This window comes from Hypanus sabinus, chromosome 5 (assembly GCF_030144855.1).
Source record: "Hypanus sabinus isolate sHypSab1 chromosome 5, sHypSab1.hap1, whole genome shotgun sequence".
In the NCBI taxonomy this organism is placed as follows: domain Eukaryota; kingdom Metazoa; phylum Chordata; class Chondrichthyes; order Myliobatiformes; family Dasyatidae; genus Hypanus; species Hypanus sabinus.
Genome location: NC_082710.1, coordinates 173020406 through 173047092, shown reverse-complemented (window position 1 = coordinate 173047092; position 26687 = coordinate 173020406). Strand labels below are relative to the sequence as shown.

The following is a 26687-nucleotide window of genomic DNA, read 5'->3' as shown; positions in this document are numbered from 1 at the left end:
GTTAAAATTGCAATATCATAATAATCATTGGGGATTTTAAAATCAAATTGGATTGGGGAAATAATGTCAGTACTGGACTTTTGCAGGGAACTGTAGCTGGAATTCAGGAAGTATACCCTGCCTTGTTGAGTTGTGGTCGATCATTGACGTCTCCAAAATGGTGATTAAGATGACGCCTCATTGTGATATTGTCAACCGTTGGTGTAACAGCAAAACAAAAATCTGAAATCAAACCAAGCCATTGCCACCAGCTTATGACCCCAGAGAGAGAGTTGTTCTACCTGCTTGACTCACTCTCGGATCCAAATACATGTGTGTTCCAAAGAGTCTAATCAATATTTGATTCTTTATTAGTAATTAGAAAACATACAATACTGATGAAATATTAAGTGATATTAAGCAGTCAGCAAAAACATGAACTCTGCGTTTCCAAGCTATAACATACAAAGGAACAGCATGATACTTATTCCATTTGCTTTTACCACCACCTCACTAACGTGACTACTTATTATAATAAAGATAATTAACGTGCAGCACAGAAAACACGGCTCCTACAGTTGGTTATGCTGAACTTTCACTGGGGCCAGCTTCATCAGCGTTTGTATCTCTTGTTTGGTTAGAGTTTGGTTCACCCTGGTTAGCTTGGTTAGAGTTCAGTTCACCTTGGTTAGAGTTCGGATCACCCTGGTTAGACTTTGGTTCACCTTGGTTAGAGCTCTGTTCACCCTGATCAGATTTGCGTTGTTTCAGTTTTGAAATTAGCTGATTGGCCTCGTCGTTTGCAGTCTCTGCCATTAACTTCCCCAAGTCTTCTGTCATCTTGTTCCATTTCTTCTTTTCCAAAGATTGTTGATACTTGAACTTGTAATATCCCTCCTCAGTACAGTCACAATAAGTCCATCTCGGAATGAATTTTACTAATACCAGTAAGAACACAGATAAAACCAGTATAATGCTACCAATTTTCTGTCAAGATATAAAAAAACAAGAAGCTTATAAACAGATATTGAGCTTGTGCAGCTGCTGCAATTGATCAGGTATTTTTTTCAATGAGGTCATCTATTGCTCCAATACTCATTCCCTGTACTAAATCCATATCATATTAATCCATTCTAATCTAAAGAAAGCCATCAATCACTGCTTTGTACGCACTCAGAGTGAGCCAGGTACCAACTGGTGAAGAACTGCAAACTGTCACTACCCTCAAACTAAAGAGCTTCTCACTTTGTATTTACTTTGAATGCCCACAAGAAAATGAATGTCTGGGTATGAGAGGTTGGAGGTGTTGTGAACAGTGTGGAGGGGTGTCAGAGGTTACAGCGGGACATCGATAGGATGCAAAACTGGGCTCAGAAGTATAAGATGGAGTTCAACCCAGATAAGTGTGAGGTGGTTCATTTACATGGGTCAAATATGATGACAGAATATAGTATTAATGGTAAGACTCTTGGCAGTGTTAAGGATCAGAGGGATCTTGGGGTCCAAATCCATAGGACACTCAAAGCTGCTGTGCACGTTGACTTGGTTAAGAAGGCAAACGGTGCACTGGCCTTTTCAACCGTGGGATTGAGTTTAGGAGCCAAGAGGTAATGTTGCAGTTATATAGGACCCTGGTCAGACCCCACTTGGAGTACTGTGCTTAGTTCTAGTTGCCTCACTACAGGAAGGATGTGGAAACCATAGAAAGGGTGAAGAGGAGATTGAGAAGGACGTTGCCTGGATTGGGGAGCATGCCTTATGAGAAAAGGTTGAGTGAATTCATCCTTTTCTCTTGGAGCGACGGAGGATGAGAGGTTACCTGATCGATGTGGATAAGCTGATGAGAGGCATTGATTGTGTGTATAGTCATTGGCATTTTCCCAGGGCTGAAATGGCTAACAAGAGAGGGCACAGGTTTAAGGTGCTTGCAAGTAGGTACAGAGGAGATGTCAAGGGTAAGTTTTTTACGCAGACAGTAGCGAGTGCACGGAATGGGTTGCCGGTGACGGTCGTGGAGGCGGATGCAACAGGGTCTTTTAAGAGACTCCTGTATAGGTACACGGAGTTCGGAATAATACAGGGCGATGGGTAAGCCTAGTAATTTCTAAGGTAGGGACATGTGACATGTATATCCTTACATAATAAATTTACTTTGAACTTTTGAACTTTGACCTTTGCCGACTGCGATGCCCTTCGACACTAACCCCATTTCCCTACATTTATTCCGTATCCCCTTACTCTATTCGTTTGTACGTACTTAAATTTAACTATTTACGTCTCATCTAGCACCTCTTTCCAAAATTTCACCACCATTTTGTGGAAAGCCAATCGTTCAAATCACCCTGTAAATGTCTCCTTCTCACTTTAAACCTGTGCAATCATTTCTATGTCAGTTCTGGGCGCTTTCTCGCATCTGAATTATGATGTGCCGGGGCGGTAACGGCGCGGATAGATCCACTGGCCAGAGTCCTGCACTGTTATAATCGCAGACTTTAAGCAATATCTGACGATACTCACCCGGGACCAGAAGCAACGCTCGCGCAGAGAAGACGAAGTTTCGAGGCTGCAAAACTCTTTGCATGTCTGATGGCCGTGCGTCCGGTTGACTGAAGGGGCGAAATAACAGGCGACATAGTCCCCATCCAGCAGTAAAATAACAACCCATATGACAGATGGGATCGATATTTGCATCAGTGTGTTAAATACAAAACAAACTTGGTTGAAGGTGTTCCAGCAACAACAGCATCCATTGTTACTTTGCGACTGTGAATCACACTTTGGGCAAGAAGTGCACTTTCTACAATCGCAACATTCAATGTACGTTTCACTCTTGAGAAATCGTTTGCACTTTCCACACTCGGGACATCCACTGCACCTTCCACACTTGGGACATGGTCTGCACGTTCCACACTTAAACATTCGCCGCGAACGGGGTACCATCATCATACTGATGAGAAGGAGGACGACTGTGGGTACACTAAAAGCAAGATCCGAATGGATAGCGTTCCATTCCGGATCACAGGGACATGGGCTGTTTTTCTCCACCAGATACTCTAGTCCATACAGAACTGCTGTTAATGCTGTATTGCCGATGACGTTCAAAGCGGCGGGAAGCAGGTTCGAAAAGAGTTCTTTTACGTCTGGCCACTGACCCATCGCAGTCACGCGGTTCTCCGGCTCTGACACTCTTAATAAATCAACCTTCACAGCAATGGGTGCGGAGATGTGCAGGAGTTCTTATTTAATCCGCAGTAGGGGAGGTTACGGAAGGGTTGTTGGAAACTCCTCAGTAAGTTTCTGAACACGCCTTCCTTAATACAGATTCCTGCCCTTGATAAAATATACATTATGCATTGTGCTTCACTTTATCTATATTCAGTATGTCGTTCGGCCTAAATGTTGAAGGTGTAATTGGTTCTGTACATTTGTAGTGTCAGCGCCTCTGGCTTCGGGTCACTGTTACCACTCACGTTTTTGCTTCTGGCCAAGGAAGAAATATCCAGTGTTTAGTCCCTCAAAGTCTAATGCGGAAGGAGGTTCAACGGTAGACCGATATGTGTCCCCAGGAACAGCCCTTAGATCAGGCTACTCGTTTGAACCCTTGCATTCTCCTGCAGACCTTCCTTGCAAACCTCCCGTGCTGTGTTGTTAGTGTGACTGCCAGCGGGCTTCTTCTTGCTAAACATTCTTGCCTTGCTCTGTTACCTGCATGGTAACTGACTTCACCAGTGCTTGATTATTCTGAATATTTAAGCTGTGAATTGTGTTGTTCCTCACTCAGCCAACGCTTGATCGTGTGTGTGTCTGTCTTGTAATCCAGTGCGCTTTCCTTTCGAATGTGTTTTTTTTTCTTTTGCTTTGCCTTGCAATTTTTATATTGTGGACCGGTTTGATTTTAGAACTTTTGATTCAGTCTGTTGTGTTTTTTGGAATTGCTTGCCGGCTACTCTGTTACTCTTGTTTTACTTCTGTCCGGCTTTCTGATTTAGATTATTGCCTGTGTTTTGGAAGTGTGCTGGAAAGGCAAAATATCCCTGTAGTACTTGCCTGGGTATTCATTCCGGCCTCTCGTGTGATCTCTACATCACCGTTCATTTCTCATTCATCCTCTTGGGGACAGTGGTAGAGTTCCGGACTGTCACGCCGGAGACAGCTTCAGAGATAAAATCTACCAGTATTGTTATTTTGTATTGCTGTCATGGAACCTGTGGAATATCGACATAATTGGCTTCGCACAACATTTGTCTTTGGATTACAAACATTTTGCATTAATTAACTTGAGAATTGAACTGAACTTTTCTTATATACCATCTTAAGACTGTATTACTTACCACCTAAGCTTGAAGAAGTTTGGGGATCTATATATTTACATCTATATATACATAACGCCGTTAACTCTTGACTTATCTGGTTTAAGTTGCTCTATGATGTAGTTACTGCTCTGAGACTGTCAAGCCCATCAGGCCAGTCAGTGACTCTGACTTTCAGAACGGATTCTGGAGGGAAGGCTCCCTCCTATTGCCATCCAAGTGAGGTATTTGTGCTTTTTGCTGAGTGCTATCAATGAGCCAATCTGCCAAGCACTCCGTGTAAAGACCATAGGGCATAGGAGCAGAATTAGACCATTCAGCCTTTCGAGTCTGGTCCGCCATTCCATCATGGCAAATCCTGGATCCCATTCATTCCCATAACCGTTGATAACCTGACCAATCAGGAAACTACCAATTTTCGCCGTAAATATACCCACAGCTGAACATTCCTCTCTCTAGCTCCACTGCTCTCTGGCTTAAAAAAAATCGTCCTTACCTCTGTTCTAAAGGGTCGCCTCTCAATTGCGAGGCAGTGTGCTGTAGTTCTGGACACGCCCACCATCGGAAACATCCTCTCGACATTCACCTTATCTAGCCCTTTCAACAGTCGGTAGGTTTCAATGAGATCCCCCGCATTCTTCTAAATTCCATGTCTAAACCTTTCAAACGTTTCACATATGTTAACCCCTTCATTCCCAGAATCAGCCTCCTGAACCTCAGAGGTCAGAGATCGACTGGCCGCTGCAATTGTGTAGATCAGAAGTGAAATCTAAGTGGATCGGGTTCACGGGATAGCGGAGAGAAAACATGGGATTAAAGTGGGGAAAGAAATACATTAGAGAAAATATTGACTTTATTTGCCACATGCACTGTACATCGAAACGTTCAGTGAAATCCATCACTTGAGTCAATGACCAACACAGTCCCAGGATGTCCCAGGAGCATCCCGCAAGTGTCGCCAGGCTTCCGACACTGACATAGCATGCCCACAACGTACTAACCCTAACCCGTACAGAGGTTAAGGAGCAGATATATAGCTAAGGTGCCTAAGACTTTTGCACAGTACGATGCTGATTGTATGTGTTATACTGTACTGCTGCCGCTAAACAAACACACAAATAAATTTCATGAAATTCCGTGCCTCTTTCAACCCGGCTGTATCGTCAGTATATTTCTCATTTCTGTTTTACACTTTCTGTCAATTATTGCACTCCAGAAAGAGCCGTTTACGTATGATCTTCCCTCTTCCAGGAATTTACTATTCTGGCGCTGCTCTTCTTTCTTCTGTCTCCCGTCTAATCTCTGACTATCTTTTATTAGACTTAAAGTTTTCTCGCCTTAAAATGAAGGGATGTGCTTTCTGGAGAGTTCTTAGTTCTCTTCCCTCGGTGATTGATTTGACATATGAGAAGAAATTCGATGAATAATGGGCTTCTAATTGATTCATTGAACATAGAACATAGAAACCTACAGCACATTCCAGGCCCTTTGGCCCACAATGTTGTGCCGACCATGTAACCTACTTTAGAAACTGACTAGAATTACCCAACCGCATAGCCCTCTATTTTTCTAAGCTCCATGTACTTATCTGAGAGATTCTTAAATGACCCTATTGTATCTGCCTCCACCACCATTGCTGGCAGTACGTTCCAACATCCACCACGCTCTGTGTGAAAAACTTAGCCCAACATCCCCTCTGTACCTACTTCCAAGCACCTTAAATCTATGCCCCCTCATGTTGGCCATTTCAGACCTTGGAAAACGCCTCTGGCTGTCCACACCATCAATGCCTCTCATCGTCGTATACACCTCCATCAGGTCACCTCTCATCCTCCATCACTCCAAGAAGAAAAGGCCAAGTTTACTCAAATTATTCTCATAAGGCGTACTCTCCAATTCAGGCAACATCCTTGTTCATCTCCTCTGCACTCTTTCTATAGTATTCACAATCTTCCTGTAGTGCGGCTGATTCATTAAATTGGTCTCATCCCATCAGAGGTAATCCCATGGTCTAATTAGGGGAGTTATCATGGCCTTGTTTTCAAAATGTGTTTTACCATTTTGATTGAATTTGTTGACAAGGTGACAAGATGCATTAATGAAGGTAGGGCAGTTGATGTTGTTACATGCATTTCAGTAAGGTGTTTGACAAAGTCCCTCATGTGATGCTAATCCAAAACATTGTGAAACATGGGGTCTGTAGTGAATTAGCTGTTTGAATTGTTACGTACACACAACCCTGTAAAAGTATCAACAGCAATTGAACACACCTGGATTCTGGGTTTGCTGATAACAAAACACTACTTTACTAGTAACTACATCATATAGCAACTTAAACCAGATAAGTCAAGAGTTAACGGCATTATGTATATATAGATGTAAATATATAGATCCCCAAACATCTTCAAGCTTAGGTGGTAAGTAATACAGTCGTAAGATGGTATATAAGAAAAGTTCAGTTCAATTCTCAAGTTAATTAATGCGAAATGTTTGTAATCCAAAGAGAAATGTTGTGAGAAGGCAATTATGTCGATATTCCACAGGTTCCATGACAGCAATACAAAATAACAATACTGGTAGGTTTTTATCTCTGAAGCTGTTCCACTCCACACACAAAATATAACCGGCAGTGATCTTCAACGAATATGCTTTCAACACAAACGGTACCACACCCGAATTCACAAACGGTACTACCACCCAGGCAAGGGTCGACGCATCAGTAGATTCCACAAAGTCACCCCAAACACACAATGTGATAGCCACTTATCCAGTTCCACGACATACAAAATAACTCCAACAGTGATTTGCCACAGGGGTGTCTTTCTTCACTGAACTACCACACCCAGACAAAAGGGTAGACTCAAACGTGGCATTGACAAAGATTTTCCCCTCACCAGAGAACCCACTGCTGTCGATTAACTGTGTGACAATCACACTGTGGTATTTGAATGGAAACAAACTCCCCCTATGGGCTACTTAGAGAGAGAGTCCAAATAGTGATCTCTTTGTCACTAGGTTTCTTCTGTTTCAAACCTATCCCTCCTCTCCTATCTTCTCTGCAAACTTGTTCTAGTTGCAGAAAACTTGTGAGAGTCATTTATCAATATTCTGAATCGCTCTCAACTCACCCCTTTTGGGCTACTGAAAGTTCAAACCAGCGACCGACTCACTGGTGTCTTCCACAGTCTGAATCCATCTTGATTCTGAGCTTTGTGTCTGTGACTGTCCTTGTAAAAAGTAAACAACCTGCAGAGAAATCATATCATCGATTGTCCATCAAATAACTCCACCTCTCTCCACCATGATAACCAAGCAACTTTGTAATCAATAGAAATCCAAGTGTCCAAAAGTCAGTCTCATTCTCCCTATGTTTTACAGTGACAGTCAACAGAAAATATGAACCCTAGGGGTACATAATAGTAGTCGAACTGGGTTGCACACAGAAGACAGAGTATCGTGTTAAGCTGGAGGGCTGTAATTAGTTGTGTTCCACAGGGCTCTGTGCTGGAGCCTCCACAGAGAAATGGCAGATGTAGTTTAACCCAGATAAATGTGAGTGGTTGCACCTTGGTAGGGCAAATACAAGGAGACAGGACACTATTAAGGCAAGATCCTTAAAAGTGTTGCTGAGTTGAGAGAGCTTGGTATCCAGGCTAATGGAATGCTTGTTTTTATTAGTCAAGACATTGAGTTAAAAAGTCAAGAGATTATGTTGCAGCTTTATAAAACTCTATCTAGGCCACATCTAGACAATTGCAAATATTTCTGGTTGTCTCCCTATAGGAAAGATGTGGAGGCTTCGGAGATGGTGCAGAAGAGGTTTAGCGGGATTCTGCCTAGCTTAGAGGACGTACTACCTGAGAGGCTGAACAAACTTGGGTCATTTTCTCTGGGGTGGCAGAGGCTGAGGGGGGTTCTGAAAAAGATTTGATTGATCAGGGCATGAAGAGATGTGGGGAAACGGCAGGGGATGGGGGCTGAGAGGAAAATTGGATCAGCCATAATGAAATGGCAGAGCAGTCTCAATTGACCAAATGGTCTAATTCTGCTCCTATATCATATGGTCTTATAAGATTATGAGAGACTTAGATAGATTGGAGAGAGAGTATCTGTTTTCTGGGGTGGAAAGGTCTAATACCAGAGGGCATGCATTGAAGGTGAGAAAGGTAGGTTCAAAGGGAATATGAGGGGTAATTTGTTGCTCAGAGAGTGGTGTCTGGGGTCTCAGGGGTGTCTGTAATGTGCTGCCTGGTACAGTGCTTGAAGCAAATACTTCAGAGGCTTTTCACAGATGCTTAGATAGGCGATGAATGTGAGGAAGATGGAGGGATATGGACATTATGTAGGTAGGAGCAGTTTGTTTTGGGAGTTTTTGATTTACCTTTTAGGCACAATGTGGTATTCTACTTTCTTGTTCCATCTCCTTTGCTGCAAGTCTAACAGATACCCTATAAAAGTCCTCTGTCTCCCTGACTAAGCCTACCTTATCTATGCCTCTCATAATCATTAATACGTATATTGTGTCTCCACTGAGTTCTTTTTATATCATTCAAAATGATAATTCTGATGCATCTCTCTCTCTCTGTTCTATGACTTGATCTTGGATCTTTTCCTTTCCCTTCAACACAGAGCTGATTTTCTGGTGAAACAGATGTGTGAAATGCAGCTCACCTTTGTGTTCCAACCTGAGCCGCTCTTCCCATGAGGGGACAATCGATGAGCCTCAGCAGAGGTCAGGGCAAGTGCAACACCTCCCAACTCAACCTACTGCCCACTCAATTGGTTTAATAACTTACACCTTCTACCCCACTATTGTAAGCTGATGAAGTGTGTGAGAGAGTCTACGTTGATATTTATTTATTTGTTTATTATCACACATTTATGGACTTGCTTGATTAATTATTTATTATAATAGCTTTGCATTTGGCTTCTTTTGTACATTAGTTCTTTACCTGTCTTGGTGTGTAGTTTTTCATTGATTCGCTTGTATTTCTTTGTTATAATGTGACTACCAGCTAAAAACTGAATTTAAAACTGGTTTATCGTGACATACTGTATAAGTACTTTGATAATAAATTTACTTTGAACTTTGAACATCAAAACATAGATGTGCTGTCTTTACGACAGTTATTTAGTTTATAATATTTTCGCTTAGTAATTCATTCAATAGTATTTTCTAGTTAGAATTAGAAGTGTTTAAAGTATATTCATTGCATGTAAAATATATCGGCATGCGATGACGTCACATCCGGTTTCGCCGCGTCTTGTGGGAAAACACCGGTTTTGAAATTAGCGCGAGGGTGGGGGCTTTCCACGAGGCTCACCTGAGCACAAGCAGTTTTGCAGGCATGAGAAATCACAGTGAGAGCAACGCTGTAAGTTAATAGATAATCGATATATTGAACTAAGATATTAATGCTGATCCTGTTAGAGGTAACGTCGGTAGATAATGTTTATGCTTTCGTTAGTTAAAGAGTCGCGGATAGTTTGCATGGAAGTGTATTTAAAGTAGTCAATGGAGCAGGTAAACTCTCCCTGTATACTGCACCTTAGTGTAATGTAGTTATAGTCACCTTTGCAAGTATTTACACTTGAAATGTGATATTAAGGAAGGAACAAATACTGTATCAATCTTGTATTGTTTTATCAACAGTTTTCACCATATGTTAATGTGAAGAGTGAACAGTAAATGGTTAATCTTACTGCGATCTGGTTCTTATTAACTGTGGTTTATCCGGACGTTAAATTCGGCGTTTCGTTACACCCGAAGGAGAACGTGACAGTGAAAAAGCGGCATTATCAGGTGTTTCAAGTGCTGCAATGTCAGCTCAATCCAGCATCAAGTCGACGCCGCCCAGCGACAAGGGCAGTAAACCGACATCAAGTAAGCCCACCCAGGCGTTATCAGGTGTTCCATGTGCTGCAATGTCAGCTCGATCCGGGATCAAGTCGATGGCGCCCAGCGACAAGGGCAGTAGAACGACATCAAGTAAGTCCACACAGGCAAGAGCCAAGGCAGAAGCCGCCAAGGTGCGACTGCATTACGCCAAACAAGAGGCAGTTTTGAAAATGAAACTGGCCACCAAAGAAGCCGAAAGGGCCGCCAGACAAAGAGAAGAGGCTGCCAGAGAAGCCGAAATCCAGAAAGAAAGGGCTGCCAGAGAAGCCGAAATCCAGAAAGAAGAGGCTGCCAGACAAAGAGAACAGGCCGCCAGAGAAGCCGAAACCCAGTTGGAAATGACAAAAATATCGACAGAGTTGCATGTGCTGCAGCTAGAAGGAGAAGGAGAAGCTGCCAGGGTGGAAGCAGAGTACATAGAAGAATCTGAAGGGTCGCGTGATCTGACCGCAGCAAGATCTACTTTAGAAAGGACCAGACTGGAACGCACAAGCGACTATGTACAATCTCAAATAGACAGGCAGGCTCGTCTCCCCTCTCCATACGTATTCGATAACTTCCCCAGCTACGAGGAACCTCAGAGAGTCACGATTGCATCACATCCATACGAGGAAGGAAATTTACCCTCACGGCTCCGTGACGAAGTCAAGAATGAAAGAACCGACGACGCTCCTTCACCCCCACAACAGGACGGCGGGGAGGGAGAGGTTCACTCCAGGACAACAATTGTCAGCTCGAACTGTACAGAAGTTTGCGGTCAAACTCAGTCAAGCCGTTCTTGTTCCGAGATCTGCCTCACTGAGGTGTACCCTAAAGAAGCACAACAAGACATTACCAAGCGTAAAGTAACCGACGAGACGCTAGGTCAGTCAGTTTTCATTCAAACCGAGGATGACAACAAACTTGCACAATCAGCTCAAGATACCATTTCTTTAAAAACCAAAGACACCAAGGTCTTCAGAGATGAAGCAAATAATGGGGTTGCCCCATTGCCAATCAGAGAACCACGCCAGCGCTCACCAGATAACAAAGAGCAGGCAGTCAAACGGTTCACGTCCTTACGGAAAACCCGGAAAAGGAAACCTGAGATGCAGCAACACACCCTATTGGCCCACGAGGTACTGTGCACCCTAATGGCAGAGGTCACAGCCATTATAAACGCACAATCATTCCTACCTGTGTCTTCTGACCCAGAAAACCCCTTTATACTTTCGCCATCAACGCTCCTTACGCAGAAGGCAGGAGCACCTCCTCCACCAGGAGACTTCTCAGACAAGGATTTGTACACAAAGCAATGGAGACAAGTCCAGGCTCTGGCAAATCAGTTCTGGCCTCGCTGGAGACAAAAATATCTACCTTTGTTGCAACAGAGACAAAAGTGGACAGAACCCCGAAGGAATCTTCAAGTTGAAGACTTAGTCCTGCTCAGGGACAAGCAAGTCGCTCGCAACAGCTGGCCAACGGCCAGAATCACTGCTACATTCCCTAGCGGGGATGGACATGTCAGGAAGATCGAATTGAAGACTACCGACCAAGGCGATGTGAAAATTTACCAAGGGCCAGTTACAGAAGTTATTCTACTTCTACCCAATGACTGATTAAGAGACTAAGTTTTGTACTCTGCTCATTGTGACCTTACGAAGGTCAAGCGGGGAGTGTGCTGTCTTTACGACAGTTATTTAGTTTATAATATTTTCGCTTAGTAATTCATTCAATAGTATTTTCTAGTTAGAATTAGAAGTGTTTAAAGTATATTCATTGCATGTAAAATATATCGGCATGCGATGACGTCACATCCGGTTTCGCCGCGTCTTGTGGGAAAACACCGGTTTTGAAATTAGCGCGAGGGTGGGGGCTTTCCACGAGGCTCACCTGAGCACAAGCAGTTTTGCAGGCATGAGAAATCACAGTGAGAGCAACGCTGTAAGTTAATAGATAATCGATATATTGAACTAAGATATTAATGCTGATCCTGTTAGAGGTAACGTCGGTAGATAATGTTTATGCTTTCGTTAGTTAAAGAGTCGCGGATAGTTTGCATGGAAGTGTATTTAAAGTAGTCAATGGAGCAGGTAAACTCTCCCTGTATACTGCACCTTAGTGTAATGTAGTTATAGTCACCTTTGCAAGTATTTACACTTGAAATGTGATATTAAGGAAGGAACAAATACTGTATCAATCTTGTATTGTTTTATCAACAGTTTTCACCATATGTTAATGTGAAGAGTGAACAGTAAATGGTTAATCTTACTGCGATCTGGTTCTTATTAACTGTGGTTTATCCGGACGTTAAATTCGGCGTTTCGTTACACCCGAAGGAGAACGTGACAATAGAATTAACTCTCAGATGAGTCTCTGTCATTGGTAGTCTATGAATAGGACAACAGTTGCTCTGTACGGCAGAACAGTATTGATCACAGCCATAATCAAACAACACAGCTACTTTCAGCAGATCACAGTGGATTGTGCAGTCAGATTCAGAACTAATGTATTCGTGATATAAGTTCAAATATATTTATCACAATTTAACAGAGCAACCAATGCATGTAATGATAACCAAACATACTTTATTTGGTCAGGATTCTATAATCTCCGACAATTTTTTCTCACCAGCTTTAGAAATGAGCTTCATGTTCTGTTTATTAACAGATAACGATCTTGAGGAGCAGCAAAACAATTCCTGTAAATCCCATGTATGCGTACTTGTGAGAGAAAGAGAGGGAGAGAAAGGTAAGGAAAGAGATAGAGAGGGAGCGAGAAAGATAAGAACTAGCGAGAGAAGTAGAGGGAGGAGGAGGAGAGAGTGAAGGAGGAGAAAAGGGAGAGAGAAGTGAGAGAAAAGAGAGAGAAATACAAAGAGATAGAAGGAAAGAGAGGAGAGATGAGGAGAGAGAGAGAGAGAAAAGACAGAAGGAGAGAGAAAAGAGAGACGGGAGGGGAGGGGGTCATCGAGAACTGAGGGAAGGCTGGAGGAGACGTAGAGAGCGGAGGGAGAAGGGGAGAAAAGGAAGAAAAGAGAAAGAAGAGAAAAAAAATAAAAAATAAACAAACAAGCAAATAATCAAAACAATAAATAAATACTCATATAAATAGATAGTTAAATAGATAAGAGTTCAATGATCTCTTCTGCCCTGTGTATAAATGAGAGCAACAAATACGAGGTGCATTGGCAGTGAGGAGATGTGGAGAATAGGACCCTTGAAGGTCAAAATGGATATCCACCTTTGGAGCCACAAGAGAATGGGCAAGAATTTTAATGAATATTTCCCTACAGATTTTACTGTGGAGAAGATCGTGGAAGCTAATAAAATGAAGCAAGTAAGTTGTGATACCTCGGACAAGGCATGGATAAGCAGAATATGACCAAATGAATCCTTGGACTTTTCTGGGAATGCAGAGAAGAAATTGCAGAGGCCCTTGAAGAAGTAATTGCATTATCATCAGCCGCATGTGGATCTCTGGAGATCGGAGGATGGCAAGTGTTGCACTGTTATTTAAGAACAGTAACCAATAGAAGTCATAAACTACAGGCCTGCAACCCTGTTATCAGTTGTGAAGAGGATTCTAACTGACAGAATATTTCAGCATTTGGATAGACAAGGACTGATCTGGCTCTATACAAAGGAAGTCATGTTTCACACATTCATTAAAAATTATTTGAAGAGGTAAGCACAAGATTGGTGAGGACAGGGTAGTGGAAGTTGTCTATAAAGACATAAGCATGGCTTTCAGAAAGATCCTGTGAGAAAGGCTGTCTGCAACGTCCAATTGCATGTGATTTAGTGAGAGCTAGATGTTGGCAACACCTCTGCATATGATATAATTGTAGGTGCTATTGTAGACTGTGAAGAAGGTTACCAAAAATTTACTGCAGTATTGTGAACATCTACGTAGTAGCCACTATTATTTTTTCTTCCCCGTTTCCTCTTAAAATTCTACTCTCTAATTTTACACTTCTCTATCCTGGGGCAAAGGACTGTGATGATCCATCTGATCTTTAGTCCTCATGTTTGATAGGTCACTCTCCTATGTTGAGCAAGGGTGGGGATCGAGCTCTTCAAATAACTCAAACCCTCCAGTCCCGTGGTATCCTTGTAGATCTTTGCAGATTAATGTAATCAGTTTTACAGCCAGGCAAACAGAATTGCACACAGTATTCCAAGCGTAGTCTCACCAACAACTTGTCGTGAGTGTTTAACCCAGTTCATATTCAGTAGGTCTGTGCAAGGCACAGATGCACAGAACAACCCTGGGAGAGCAGGTTGTTGCAGAATGTCAAACAGGAGTATGGGAATAAGAGATGGAAGATGGACAATGAGTCACTCCATCATGTCTTCCTTGTGACTTGAATGGAAAAGTTAAACCTCCAGAAGAGTTCAAGGTAAATTTCTTATCATAAGACCATAGGACATAGCAGCAGAATTAGGCAATTCAGACTATTGAATTTGCTCTAAAAATCCATTGTAGCTTATTTATTATCCCTCTCAAACCCATTCTCCTCCTTTTCCCTGTATCCTTTGACACCCTGATTAATCAAGAACTTTAAGTATACCCAATGACATGACCTCCACCCTCCTGCTGAAGAAATTCATCCTCATGTCTGTTCTTAATGGACGTTCTTCATTTCTGAGTCTGTGCCCTCTGGTCCTCGACTCTGCCTCCCCCACCTTTCAGTAAACATCCTGCTCCCATCCACTCTATCCGGACCTTTCAGCATTCAATAGGTTTCAATGAGATCCCCCTCATTATTTAAACTCCAATGAGTACAGGTCCCGAGCAATCAAACTCTCCTCATCTGTTAACCCATCATTCTGGTGATCATCCCCTGAACCCTCTCTAATGTCAGCAGATCTTTTTTTAGATCAGAGACCCAATTCTGCTCACAATACTTAAAATGCGGTCTGACCAATTCCAATAAAGCATCAGCATTACATCGTTACTCTGGTAATCTAGTCCTCTCGAAATGAATGCTAACCTTGCCTTTGCCTTCCTCACCACCAACACAACAAGCAAATTAACTGTTAGGGGATCCTGCAAGGCTCTCTGCACCTCTGTGTTTTGAATTTTCTCCCCATTTAGAAAATAGTCCGTACCTTTATTCCTTCTGCCAAAGTGCGTTACCATGCACTTCCCAATATTATATTCAATCTGCAACATATTTACTCATTCCCCAATCTGTCTCATCCTTCTACAGAAACCTTGCTTCCTCAACACTACGTACCTGATGAAGGGTCTTGGCCCGAAACGTTGGCTACTCTTTTCTCATGGATGCTGCCTGACCTGCTGAGTTCTTCCAGCGTTGTGTGCGTATTCTTTGATCCACAGCATCTGCAGTTGTATTTTTGTGTTTTTAATCAACACTAGTTACCCCTCCACCTATCTTCAAATCATTCACAAACTTGGCCACACTGCAGTTAAAATCTTCATCCAAATATTGACATACAGCATGAGAAGAAGCAGTCCCAACATTGATCCCTGCATTATCCCTAAAGTCACCAGCAGCCATCCAGAAAAGATCTGCTTTATTCCCACTGTTTGTCTCCTGCCAGTCAACCAATCTTCTATTCATGCTCGTACCTTTTGCATAATATCATGGGCTCTTATTTTGTTAAGGAGGCTCGTGTGCAGCACATTGTTAAAGACCTTCTGAAATTCCAAATAAACTGTCTCCATTGACTCTCCTTTGTCTATCCTGTCTGTTATTTACTTTAAAAATTCCAACAGATTTGTCCGGCAAGATTTCCTCTTCAGGAAACTATGCTGACTTTGGCCTATTTTATCATGTGCCTACAAGTACCCCAAAACATCATCCTTCAAGATAGACACCAACATCTTTCCAACCACTGAGTCAGGCTAAATGACCTAAAGCTTCCTTTCTTCTGCCTTTCTCCATTCTGAAAGACTGGAGTGGTATTTCCAGTTTTCCAGTTTTCAGGATTCAAATGATTCTTGAAAGATCATTTCTAGTACCTTCGCAATCTCTTAAGTTATGTCTTTTAGAACCCTGAGGTATAGCTCATCTGGTATATGTGACTTATCTAACAATACACTTTTCAGCTTCCCAAACACCTTCTCCATACTAATAGGAATGACACTGATTTCTGCTCCAGATACTCCTGCATTTCCGGCATTCTGCCAGTGTCTTCTACTGTGACAACTGATGTAAAATATTTATGAAGCTCTCCGCCATTTCTTTGTCCCCCATCACTAACTCTTCATCATTATATTCCAGTAGTCCAATGTTTGTCTCTCTTTTATTCCTTATATACTGTATCTGAAGAAAAGCATTTTTTCCATCTTTTATATTATTAGCTAGCCTTCTTTCATATCTCATCCTTTCTCTCAATCATCCAACTTCACATTTGCTTTTGCTTTATTATATGCCCTTTCCATTGCTTTCATGCAGTACTTAACTTGTGATGTCAGGACAGTTGCCTAGCCAATTGAGAACAACTACTTCTGTGGGGCATATCTATCCTGCTCTTTATGAACTATTCCCAGAAATTTCTGCCACCTCTGTTCTGCAGTCTCCCCATCAGTATTCCCCCTCCAATCCACCTGGGCAATCTCCTCTCTCACGCTCATTTATTGCATTGCAATACTGATACATGTGACTTATGCCTCTCTCAGACTATGGTATGAATTTTAATATGATCACTACCTTCTCAGGGTTCCTTTCCATTAAGTTCCCGAATAAAATCTGGGTTATTACACAACACCCAATCTACGATATCCTTTCCCTAAGTATACTTAAGCAGCAGCTGCTTGAAAAAAACATTTCATAGGCATTCAACAATTCCTTCTCTTGTGACCCTGATGAAGGGAAAGGTAAACTTGGGTAGAGAGATAGGTAGATGGGGGAATGGATTAAGGGGTATGATTAGCTTATGAACAATTATCTTATATGTGCCTTATGTTACTGAGCAGTCAGAAATAAACTCTACCCGGCAACAGGTGACACACTAGGCTTTGTTCTCAAAAAGCACTAAGCATAACTAAATATGGGTATAGAATGATTGAAGGGGCATCTCAAGGCATAACTAAATATGGGACAGAACGTCCGAGAGAAGGGGGAAGTGTCAGGGGGAGGTGCCAATATGATGAACTTAGATTGTATCCAGGCTACTCTTGGCAGAAATAACTATAACTAGCATGTCATGATTTTACACCTCATTGTATCTTAGCATGTGATCAAAACCACTCTAAAACTGTATTAACTCATGTAATTATAATATTTCCTGTAATGATCAATGTAATAAATTGTGTGGAATTGTGTTCTGGGGAGAGCAATGTCCAGACTATCTCTTTGGGAGATCAGTCTGTAACTCCCCCCATAGCATGCTATGAATAAAGAGTGAAGTTTGATGAAGTATCGCTTGTTTTATGGTTTTATTGAATTCGTGGTGCCTCGCGCTATTGCATCGGGTCGATCCGCCTTTGACAACCCGATGCTAATTTGATTTTCTCAATCCCTTTGCATATTGAAGTGTCCCATTATAATTGCATCATTAACCACATTATCTGCCCTTTCCAGCTCCCTTCGCAATCTGAAGCCCACATTTTGGCTACTATTGGGAGGCCTATATTTGATTCCCATAATAGTTTTTCTTTACACTTGCAGTTTCTTAACTTCACCCACAAAGATTAAACATTCTCTGACCTCTTCCTAAAGTGTAATTCCATCTCTTACCAATAGAGCCACACGACCGCCTATGCCTACCTAACGCTCCTTTCGATACAAAGTATATCCTGAGATGTTTAGCTCCCAACTATGGCCTTCTGTCAGCCATGACTCAGTGATGCACACAGAATTATATCAACCAATCTCTCATTGCTCCTTGAGCTCATCCACCTTATTCCGAATGTTATGTGCATTTAAATTCAGCACTTTCAGTGCTTCGCCCTTATGAATTTTGGCTCTGTGGTACAACTTACTTCTTTGCTCTATCTACTGTTGCATCCAATAATTGGCTTGTCATTCATGTAATACATTCATATTACATATTATGTCATCTGCTTGTAAACCTCCTGGCTTATCCTCAGCTCTATCATACTGCATCCCATCCCCCTGACGTATTAGTTTAAACCACTCCCAACAACTCTAGCAAAGTATCCCACAAGGCTATCAGTCGCCCTCGAATTCAAATACAACCTGTCTCCTTTGTGCAAGTCCCACCTGCCCCAGAAGAAGTCCCAGTGATCCAGGAATCTGAATCCCTGTCCCCTGCTCCAATTCTTCAGCCACACATTTATACGCACCTCATTCTATCCCTATCCTCACTGTGATGTGGCACGAGAGGCAATCCCGAGATTACCATCCCCGAGATCCTGCTTCTCAGCTTCCTTCCTAACTCCCTGCATTCTGTTTTCAGGAACTCCTCCCTTTTTCTGCCTGTGTTGTTGCTACCACAGCTTATGGCTGCTCACCCTCCCATTTCAGAATATTGTGGATGCATTCAGAAATATATGGGACCCTGGCTGCTGGGAGACAAACTATCGTCTGTGTTTCCTTTTTACATCCATGAAATTACCTATTTGTCCCCCACTAAATAGTTCCCTACTACTGCTGTCATCCTCTTCGATTCCTGAGCCACAGGGCCAGACTCAGTGCCAGAGGCACAGACGTTGTTGGTTCCTCCAGGTACGTAGTTCCACCCAACACTACTCAAATTGAGTAATAATTGTGTGTATGATATATACAAATTCAATTGTTTATTTAATTATCCATCTGTTTGTCTATATTTATTCCTTTATTGACTGATTGATTGGGATACAGCACGTAAAATAAAAGGCCCTTTCGCCCTTTGAGCTGCGTGCCAAACAACCCCCGATTTAATCCTAGCCGAACAATGACCAGTTAACCCTCCAACCAGTAGGCATTTGGACTGTGGGTAAACTAGAGCACACGGAGGAAAGCTGAGGGGTCAAGGTGTGATCGTACAAACTCCTTACAGACAATGACTGGAATTGAGCCTGGGTCACTGGTACTGTACAGCATTATGCCAGCCACTAAGCTACCATACCACCTTATGGCTTTGTGGCAAAGTCTGCAGAGGATAGGAGGATAGGTGGAGGGGAATGTATTGCTGAAGAAGCAATGCAATTGCAGCAAGATTTAGACAAATTGTAAGAATGGGCAAAAAAGAAGCAGATTCAATACAATATTGTGAAATGTATGATAATGTATTTTGGTAAAATGAACAAAAGTGCAAACTATTATCTAAATGGAGAGAAAATTCAAACATCAGAGGTGTAAAGGAACAGGAGTCCTCCTGCAAGACATCCAGAAAATTGATTTACAGGTTGAGTCTGTGGTAAAGGAGGCAAATACAATGTTGGCATTCATTTCAGGGGAAATAGAATATAAAAACAAAGAGATAATGCTGAGGCTTTATATGACACTGGCCAGGCTGCAGTCGGAGTATTGGTCGCCATATCTCAGAAAGGATGGGTTGTCATTGGAGAGAGTCCAGAGGGGGTTCACGAGGATGATTCTGGAAATGAAGGGGTTAACATATAAGGTGTGTTTGGCAGCTTTGGGCATGTGCTCACTGGAATTTAGAAGAATGCATGGGCACCTCTTTGAAATGTACTGAATGTTGAAAGGGCGAGATAGGGTGGATGTGGAGGATGTTTCCTGTGATGGGGTTGCCCAGAACTAGAGGGCACAACCTCAAATTTGAGAGGCAACTCTATAGAACAGACATAAGGAGGATTTCTTTTAGCCAGAGAGTAGTGAATCTGTTGAATGCTCTGCCATTGATTGTGGTGGAGACCGTGACTGTGGGTTGCAGCTGTATAAAACTCTAGCTGGCCACACTTGGTACTGTGTCCAGTTCTGGTCGCCTCACTATAGGAAGGATGTGAAAGCATTGGAAAGGGTACAGAGGAGATTTACCAGGATGCTGCCTGGTTTAGAGAGTATGGATTATGATCAGAGATTAAGGGAGCTAGGGCTTTACTCTTTGGAGTGGAGGATGAGAGGAGACATGGTAGAGGTGTACAAGATATTAAGAGGAATAGACAAAGTGGACAGCCAGCGCCTCTTCCCCAGGGCACCACTGCTCAGTACAAGAGGACAAGGCTTTAAGGTAAGGTGAGGGAAGTTCAAGGGGGATAATAGAGGAAGGTTTTTCACTCAGAGAGTGGTTGGTGCGTGGAATGCACTGCCTGAGTTAGTGGTGGATGCAGATACATTAGTGAACTTTAAGAGACTACGAGACAGGTATATGGAGGAATTTAAGGTGGGGGGTTATATGGGAGGCCGAAGGGCCTGTAATGTGCTGTACTATTCTATGTTCTATATATATTTAAAGTGAAAATTCATAGTTTCCTGTTTGGTCAGGGCATCCAAGTTATGGAAAGAAGGCAGCTGTATGAAGTTGAGTGGAATCCAGGATCAGCCATGATGAATGGCCTAATTCTACTCCTTTGTCTTATCACCTACTGTTTCTGATCTTGAAGGGAATGTCTCTGGAACGGTCCCTAGGCGCAGCGATGTTAAAAGGAGATGTTGCACAGGCCTGGAACGGTGAGGTTTTAATGCCGATGGGTGGACAGTTGCAAGGTGCCCGGTGACTGCTGGGCAGGCAGAAACTATTTCCCCATGGTAAGGGGTTCCGGGGCAGAGTCTGACAATCAACAGAGGGCCTACGTGGTGTGAAATTGGTTAAGAAATCTGGACACAGCCCTTCGAACTCACTCATGTCAAAGCACCTCAGATTTATAAGGCACAAAAACAACTCGGCAGTGCCGACCAAGATCTCTATGTTAGCTGTTCCCACATACTCACGTTGGGTTCATATCCATCTGAACAGTTCCTACCCATTTATCGTTGAAGTATCCTTTAAACACAGTAACTGTACTCAACTGCACCACTTCCTCTGGCTGCTCTAACACCCTCTGTTTGAAACTATGTCCCTCAGTCAGCTTTAAAAGGGAAGCTTTCTCAAAAAGAAAGTGGATGTGCTGGAATTTTTGGAAAGCATCAAGTTGAATAAGTCTCCGGGATCAGATGAGATGTACCCCAGGCTATTGTGGGATTCAAGGGAGGAGATTGCTGAGCCTCTGGGGATGATCTTTGCATCATCAATGGGGACGGGAGGGGTTCCAGATGATTGGAGGGTTGCGGAAGTTGTTTCCTTATTCAAAAAAGGGAGTAGAGATAGCCCAGGAAATTATAGACCAGTGAGTCTTACCTCAGTGGTTGGTAAGTTGATGGAGAAGATCCTGAGAGGCAGTATTTATGAACATTTGGTGAGGTATAATATGATTAGAAATAGTCAGCATGGCTTTGTCAAGCGTGGGTCATGCCTTACGAGCCTGATTGAATTTCTTGAGCATGTGACAAACAGATTGATGAAGGAAGAGCAGTAGATGTAGTGTATATGGATTTCAGCAAGGCATTTGATAAGGTACCCCATGCAAGGCTTATTCACAAAGTAAGGAGGCATGGGATCCAAGGGGACATTGATTTGTGGACCCAGAACTGCCTTGCTGGCAGAAGGCAAAGAATGGTTGTAGCTGGGTCATAATCTGCATGGAGGTCAGTCACCAGTGATGTGCCTCAGGGATCTGTTCTGGAAGCCTTACTCTTTATGATCTTTATAAATGACCTGGATGAGGATGTGGAGGGATGGGTTAGTAAATTTGCTGATGACACAAAGGTTGGGTGTGTTGTGGATAGTGTGGAGGGCTGTCAGAGGTTACAGCGGTACATTGATGGGATGCAAAACTGGGCTGAGAAGTGGCAGATGGAGTTCAACTCAGATAAGTGTGAAGTGGTTCATTTTGGTAGGTCAAATATGATGGCAGAATATAGTATTAATGGTAATAATGGTAAGACTCTTGGCAGTGTGGAGAATCAGAGGAATCTTGTGGTCCGAGTCAATAGGACGCTCAAAGCAGCTGCGCAGGTTGACTCTGTGGTTAAGAAGGCATATGGTGTATTGGCCTTCATCAATCGTGGAAATGAATTTAAGAGCCAAGAGGTAATGTTGCAGCTGTATAGGACCCTGCTCAGACTCCACTTGGAGTACTGTGCTCAGTTCTGATCACCTCACTACAGGAAGGATGTGGAAACCATAGAAAAGGTGCCAAGGAGATATACAAGGACATTGCCTGGATTGGGGAGCATGCCTTATGAAAACAGGTTTTGTGAACTTGGCCTTTTCTCCTTGGAGTGAAGGAGGATGAGAGGTGACCTGATAGAGGTGTATAAGATGATGAGATGCTTTTTCCCAGGGCTGAAATGGCTAACATGAGAAGACACATTTTTAGGTGCTTGGAAGTAGGTAGAGAAGGGATGTCAGGGGCATTATTTTATGCAGAGAGTGGTGAGTGCATGGAATAGGTTGCCGGCAACGGTGATGGAGGAAGATACCATAGGGTCTTTTAAGAGACTTTTGGATAGGTACATCGATGTTAGAAAAATAGAGGGCTGAGGGTAACCATTATAATTTCTAAGGTAGGGACATGTTCGGCACAACTTTGTGGGCCGATGGGCCTATATTGTGCTGTAGGTTTTCTGTGTTTCTAAATCTTTTCCCCTCTCTCCTTAAACCTGTGCCCTGGAAGCTGCAGACTCCCAAATCTTGAGGAGAAAGAATGCAACAATTGACTATCGCCAGGCCCTATCATGAAGCTACTATCAACCTCTGGAGGGCGAGCAGCAGCGTTCCGGGGAAGAAAGCTCCAGCCTATCCACTAGCAGCCGTGCCTCCGGTTGTCGTCTTTGAAATTCCCTCCAGAGTCCTCTCCCTCAGTCCTCCCTCTCTTTTCACTCTATGACCTACCCATCAATCCCAGCTTTCTGTCAACTGACACTCGTGGCTTGGTGTCCTGATATGGACATTGTACGGTAGGAGGGATTACTTTAATTCGACGTTTAATTGCGTGTATGATTAGTTCGGCACAACATGTTTGGTCAATTCCGTGGTCTGAAATTTCCATTGGGGTTTATTGCAGTGACGCTTTCAACCACACGATGGAGATGGCGAGCGTTGCAAATGTTCGTACTGTTCCGTGGCGCAATACCCCCGTCTACTGTTGGATACCGGTACTACCCGTAGTAAGTGCGAAGGTGCAGCGGAGAACTGCTGAGCGGACACACAAAGTACCTGTACACTTCAGATACTGGGGTCAAAGCAACATGTACAACACGCTGGAGTTCGGGCAGCATCCGTGGAAACGAACAGTCAACCTGTACACTTCAGATACTGGGGTCAAAGCAACATGTACAACACGCTGGAGTTCGGGCAGCATCCGTGGAAACGAACAGTCAACGTTTCGGGTCGAAGCGTCCTGACGAAGGCTGAACTCAGCACATCAGACAGCATCTACGGAAATGAATAAACAGTCGACATTTCAGGTGGAGACTCTTCATCATTCCAAACTCTGCCCTCTTAACAACTTGCTGCACATTTACGTTGGTGTCCATCGATCGAGGACAAAACAGCCTGACTGACTGACTTTCCAATCCTCCCTCTAGACTTTCAGTCCTTCTACCAGGACTGTAATAGTGTGGAATATGCACCACCTTCAAAGTAACGGCAAATAACCAATAACACCCCCAGACCCAGGACGGCTCTCCGCTAAGAGCTGCATGGAGATAGAACAACAACTCCAGTGGGACGAGGCTGCCTTTCGTTTCCTTGCCACCAAGATCTGGAAAGGAATTCAGTCGACTTCGATAAACCTGCTCCACAGTACATGAATCTGGGTGTGAACTGTTAACAGGCATGTACACTGATACAGACATCAGCTATTTCTATAGGAGTCTCGTGGAGAAAGAAGATACGATCTCCACAGGTATCATGGAAGTGTTCCAGACCGTTGGGCACCACCGGGGATAAATTGCATCGTAGATGAGTGAACGGTAGTGTGGGAATCAAGGTCAATAATTCCCTGAAAGGGACGTCACAAGTAGAAAGGGTTGTAAAGAAAGCTTTTGGCATATTGACCTTCATAGATAAATGTATTCAGTACAGGAGATGTTGAAGATGTTGTTATGTTGAAGTTGTATAAGACATTGGTGAGGCCGAATCTGGAGTATTGGGTGCATTTTGGTTACCTATCTATAGGGAAGATAGAAACAAGGTTGAAAGAGTATAGAGAAAATTTACAATGTTGTTGCCGGGTCTGGAGAACCTGAATGATAAGGATAGATTGAATAGGTTAGGACAGGGGTCAGCAACCTTTACCACTGAAAGAGCCACTTGGACCCGTTTCCCACAGAAAAGAAAACACTGGGAGCCGCAAAACCCGTTTGACATTTAAAATGAAATAACACTGCATACAACGGTTTTTTTTTGCCTTTATGCTATGTATAAACAAACTATAATGTGTTGCATTTATGAAATTGATGAACTCCTGCAGAGAAAACAAAATTACATTTCTGCATGCAACAAAAACATTTTGAACTCCGAAAAAAAAGACGTTGGATTGAAGGTTACTTTTAAGTAAAATACTCAATGTCTATTTGAGTTCTTCTTGTATTTATGAAAAACGCTGAACTTAAATTTTCCACCAGCAGCAAACCAAAAATAACGTCAGCCAGCTGTCAACCTGAAAAATAAAAGGACTATTTCACTGAACAATGAAAAAATATGAATATTCCTAAAATAATAGGCAATTAAAATATGTATCATACTTGGTTAATGGGATTTCTGCTCCTGGACCTCAGCGCACAGCATCTGCACATCAGGGCTGTATGACGTCACCTTCATCTTTACACAGGATCGCAAGCTGTCATCTGTGAGGCGTGCACGATGTTTGTTTTTAATAAAGTTCATGTTGGAGAACACCTGCTCACATACATATGTGGATCCAAAGATCGACAGGACTCCAAGCGCATACTTTTTAATGTTTACATAAATGTCGGGGATAGCATTCCATGTTTCGAACACAAGTTTGTCCGGTTTAGGGAGGTTTTCAATATCACTCCATTTGTGATTCTGAGTACGAACGGCCTTCTGACGGGCAACATCTTCAAGGTCTGCTGTCAAACGTCTAAACTTGGACACCCATATGTGTTTGTCGGCTATTTCGGCCAGTTCCATCTCAAGATCAGGTTTACTCACAACTGCCAATGCAGTCGTATTCAGTAGAGATGAATCGATGCTTGGGGGAGTGACCGGGAAGGATAATGTGTTTTTTTCCTCTCTGAACTCACAGAAGCGTTTCCCAAACGATGTTTGCATTGCGATGATTGCAGAATGTAAATACTCCGAACTTATCATGTCGTGACCTTGTTTGAACTCTCTCAAATTGGGGAAGTGAGACAAAGTGCCTTTCTGTCAATCTCTGGCAAGCACTGTCAACTTGCGCTCGAATGCCAAAACTCCTCCAACATGTGTAGGGCTGTACGTCCTTTCCCCTGAAGAGCTGTGTTCAGGTGCGCTGTCATGTCTACCATGAAGTGTAGCTTTTCCAGCCCTTTGCTGCCCAGGAAAGTTTTCACTTCTTCCAGACACGCGACAAAGCGTTTCAGCACCTCCCCTCTGGACAGCCCCCGGACTTTGTTGTGCAGCAGGAGATCAGAATATGCGCTTTCCAGCTCGTCCAGTAACAAACGGAATTGACGGTGATTTAAACTTTTTGCCATTATTTTATTGACAATCTGAATGACAACATCCATTACTTCTGTGCATTCCGGAGGAAATGTTTGAGCGCACAGTGCCTCTTGGTGCAAGATGCAGTGAAAAATCAGCAGCTTTCTGTCCAGCGACTTCTGCAGTAAAGCCACAATTCCCTTGTGCGTTCCCGTCATATTCGGTGCCCCCATCAGTAGCTACTGACACCAGGTGGGTAGTCTTTATTCCTTTGGCTCTTAAACAATTCAAGACAGCCTCACAGATCAGATGTCCTCCGCCCGTGTTTGGCCTTTTAGAGGTATCAACTCAATCAGTTCTTCCTGTGGCCCGGCAGAGTTTACATACCGGCAGAACAGCGCTATTTGTTCAATATCACCTTTGTCTTTAGACTCGTCACAGGCAATTGAGTAGGCCACAGCTGAATTGATGTCTTTAATTTGCTGTCTTTTGATGTCTTCTGCCATTTTTATGGTTCTGTCTTTGACAGTCTTTGCAGAGAGGGGCATATCCCTGATTTTCTGCACAATTTCACTCTTGTTTTTAAAGTCCGTGAATAGATGTTCTGAAATCTTAATGAAAGATTCTTTTATATATTCACCATCTGTAAACTGCTTCCCGTGCCTGACTATTTCCTGAGCGGCAATATAACTAGCGTATGTCGTTGGTTTTCCGGACTTCATCCATTGCTTGAAATGATTTTTGCTCAGATCAACCTTCCGCATCAGTTCCGAGACGGCTTTTTTTCTCTCATCTCCATCGGATATTTTTGAACAAAGGCTGCGTGTTTATTCTAGAAATGCTTTGCAACATTTGACTTTTTGTTGTTTGCTAGTTTCTCATTGCATATTAAGCATACCGGTAAACCAGTCTCGTCAACAGTGAAAGCAAATGAATCTGTCCACGTAT

The 26687-nt window shown here is 42.9% G+C and overlaps 2 protein-coding genes across 4 annotated transcripts; one reads left to right on the top strand and one right to left on the bottom strand.

Annotated features, from left to right (window-relative positions):
• Window positions 1-332: 332 nt before the first annotated feature.
• Window positions 333-4911, bottom strand: LOC132394594 (uncharacterized). Of its 3 annotated transcripts, none has more exons than XM_059970918.1 (3): window positions 4786-4911; window positions 2497-4184; window positions 333-966 (listed from the first exon to the last, which is right to left on the bottom strand). In XM_059970918.1, the coding sequence occupies exons 2-3, from the start codon at window positions 3133-3135 to the stop codon at window positions 562-564; spliced, it is 1044 nt and encodes a 347-aa protein (XP_059826901.1). In that variant the 5' UTR covers window positions 3136-4184; window positions 4786-4911; the 3' UTR covers window positions 333-561. The 3 variants fall into 3 exon arrangements, with proteins under 3 accessions (XP_059826901.1, XP_059826904.1, XP_059826903.1); XM_059970921.1 differs by lacking the exon at window positions 4786-4911 and adding an exon at window positions 4311-4713; XM_059970920.1 differs by lacking the exon at window positions 4786-4911 and having other exon boundaries at window positions 2497-4713.
• Window positions 4912-9426: 4515 nt separating this feature from the next.
• LOC132394593 (uncharacterized) lies at window positions 9427-17512 on the top strand. Its single transcript, XM_059970917.1, has 2 exons — window positions 9427-13853; window positions 15383-17512. Exon 1 carries the CDS (start codon window positions 10110-10112, stop codon window positions 11784-11786), a length of 1677 nt encoding a protein of 558 aa, XP_059826900.1. The 5' UTR covers window positions 9427-10109; the 3' UTR covers window positions 11787-13853; window positions 15383-17512.
• Window positions 17513-26687: the final 9175 nt, after the last annotated feature.

Coding starts and splice junctions, on each gene's coding strand:
- LOC132394593 (XM_059970917.1), top strand. CDS start 10,110: ATGTCAGCTCAATCCAGCATCAAGTCGACGCCGCCCAGCGACAAGGGC.
- LOC132394594 (XM_059970918.1), bottom strand. CDS start 3,135: ATGGGTCAGTGGCCAGACGTAAAAGAACTCTTTTCGAACCTGCTTCCC. Junction 967..2,496: donor AGCGTTGCTTCTGGTCCCGG/GTGAGTATCGTC, acceptor ATATCTTGACAG/AAAATTGGTAGCATTATACT.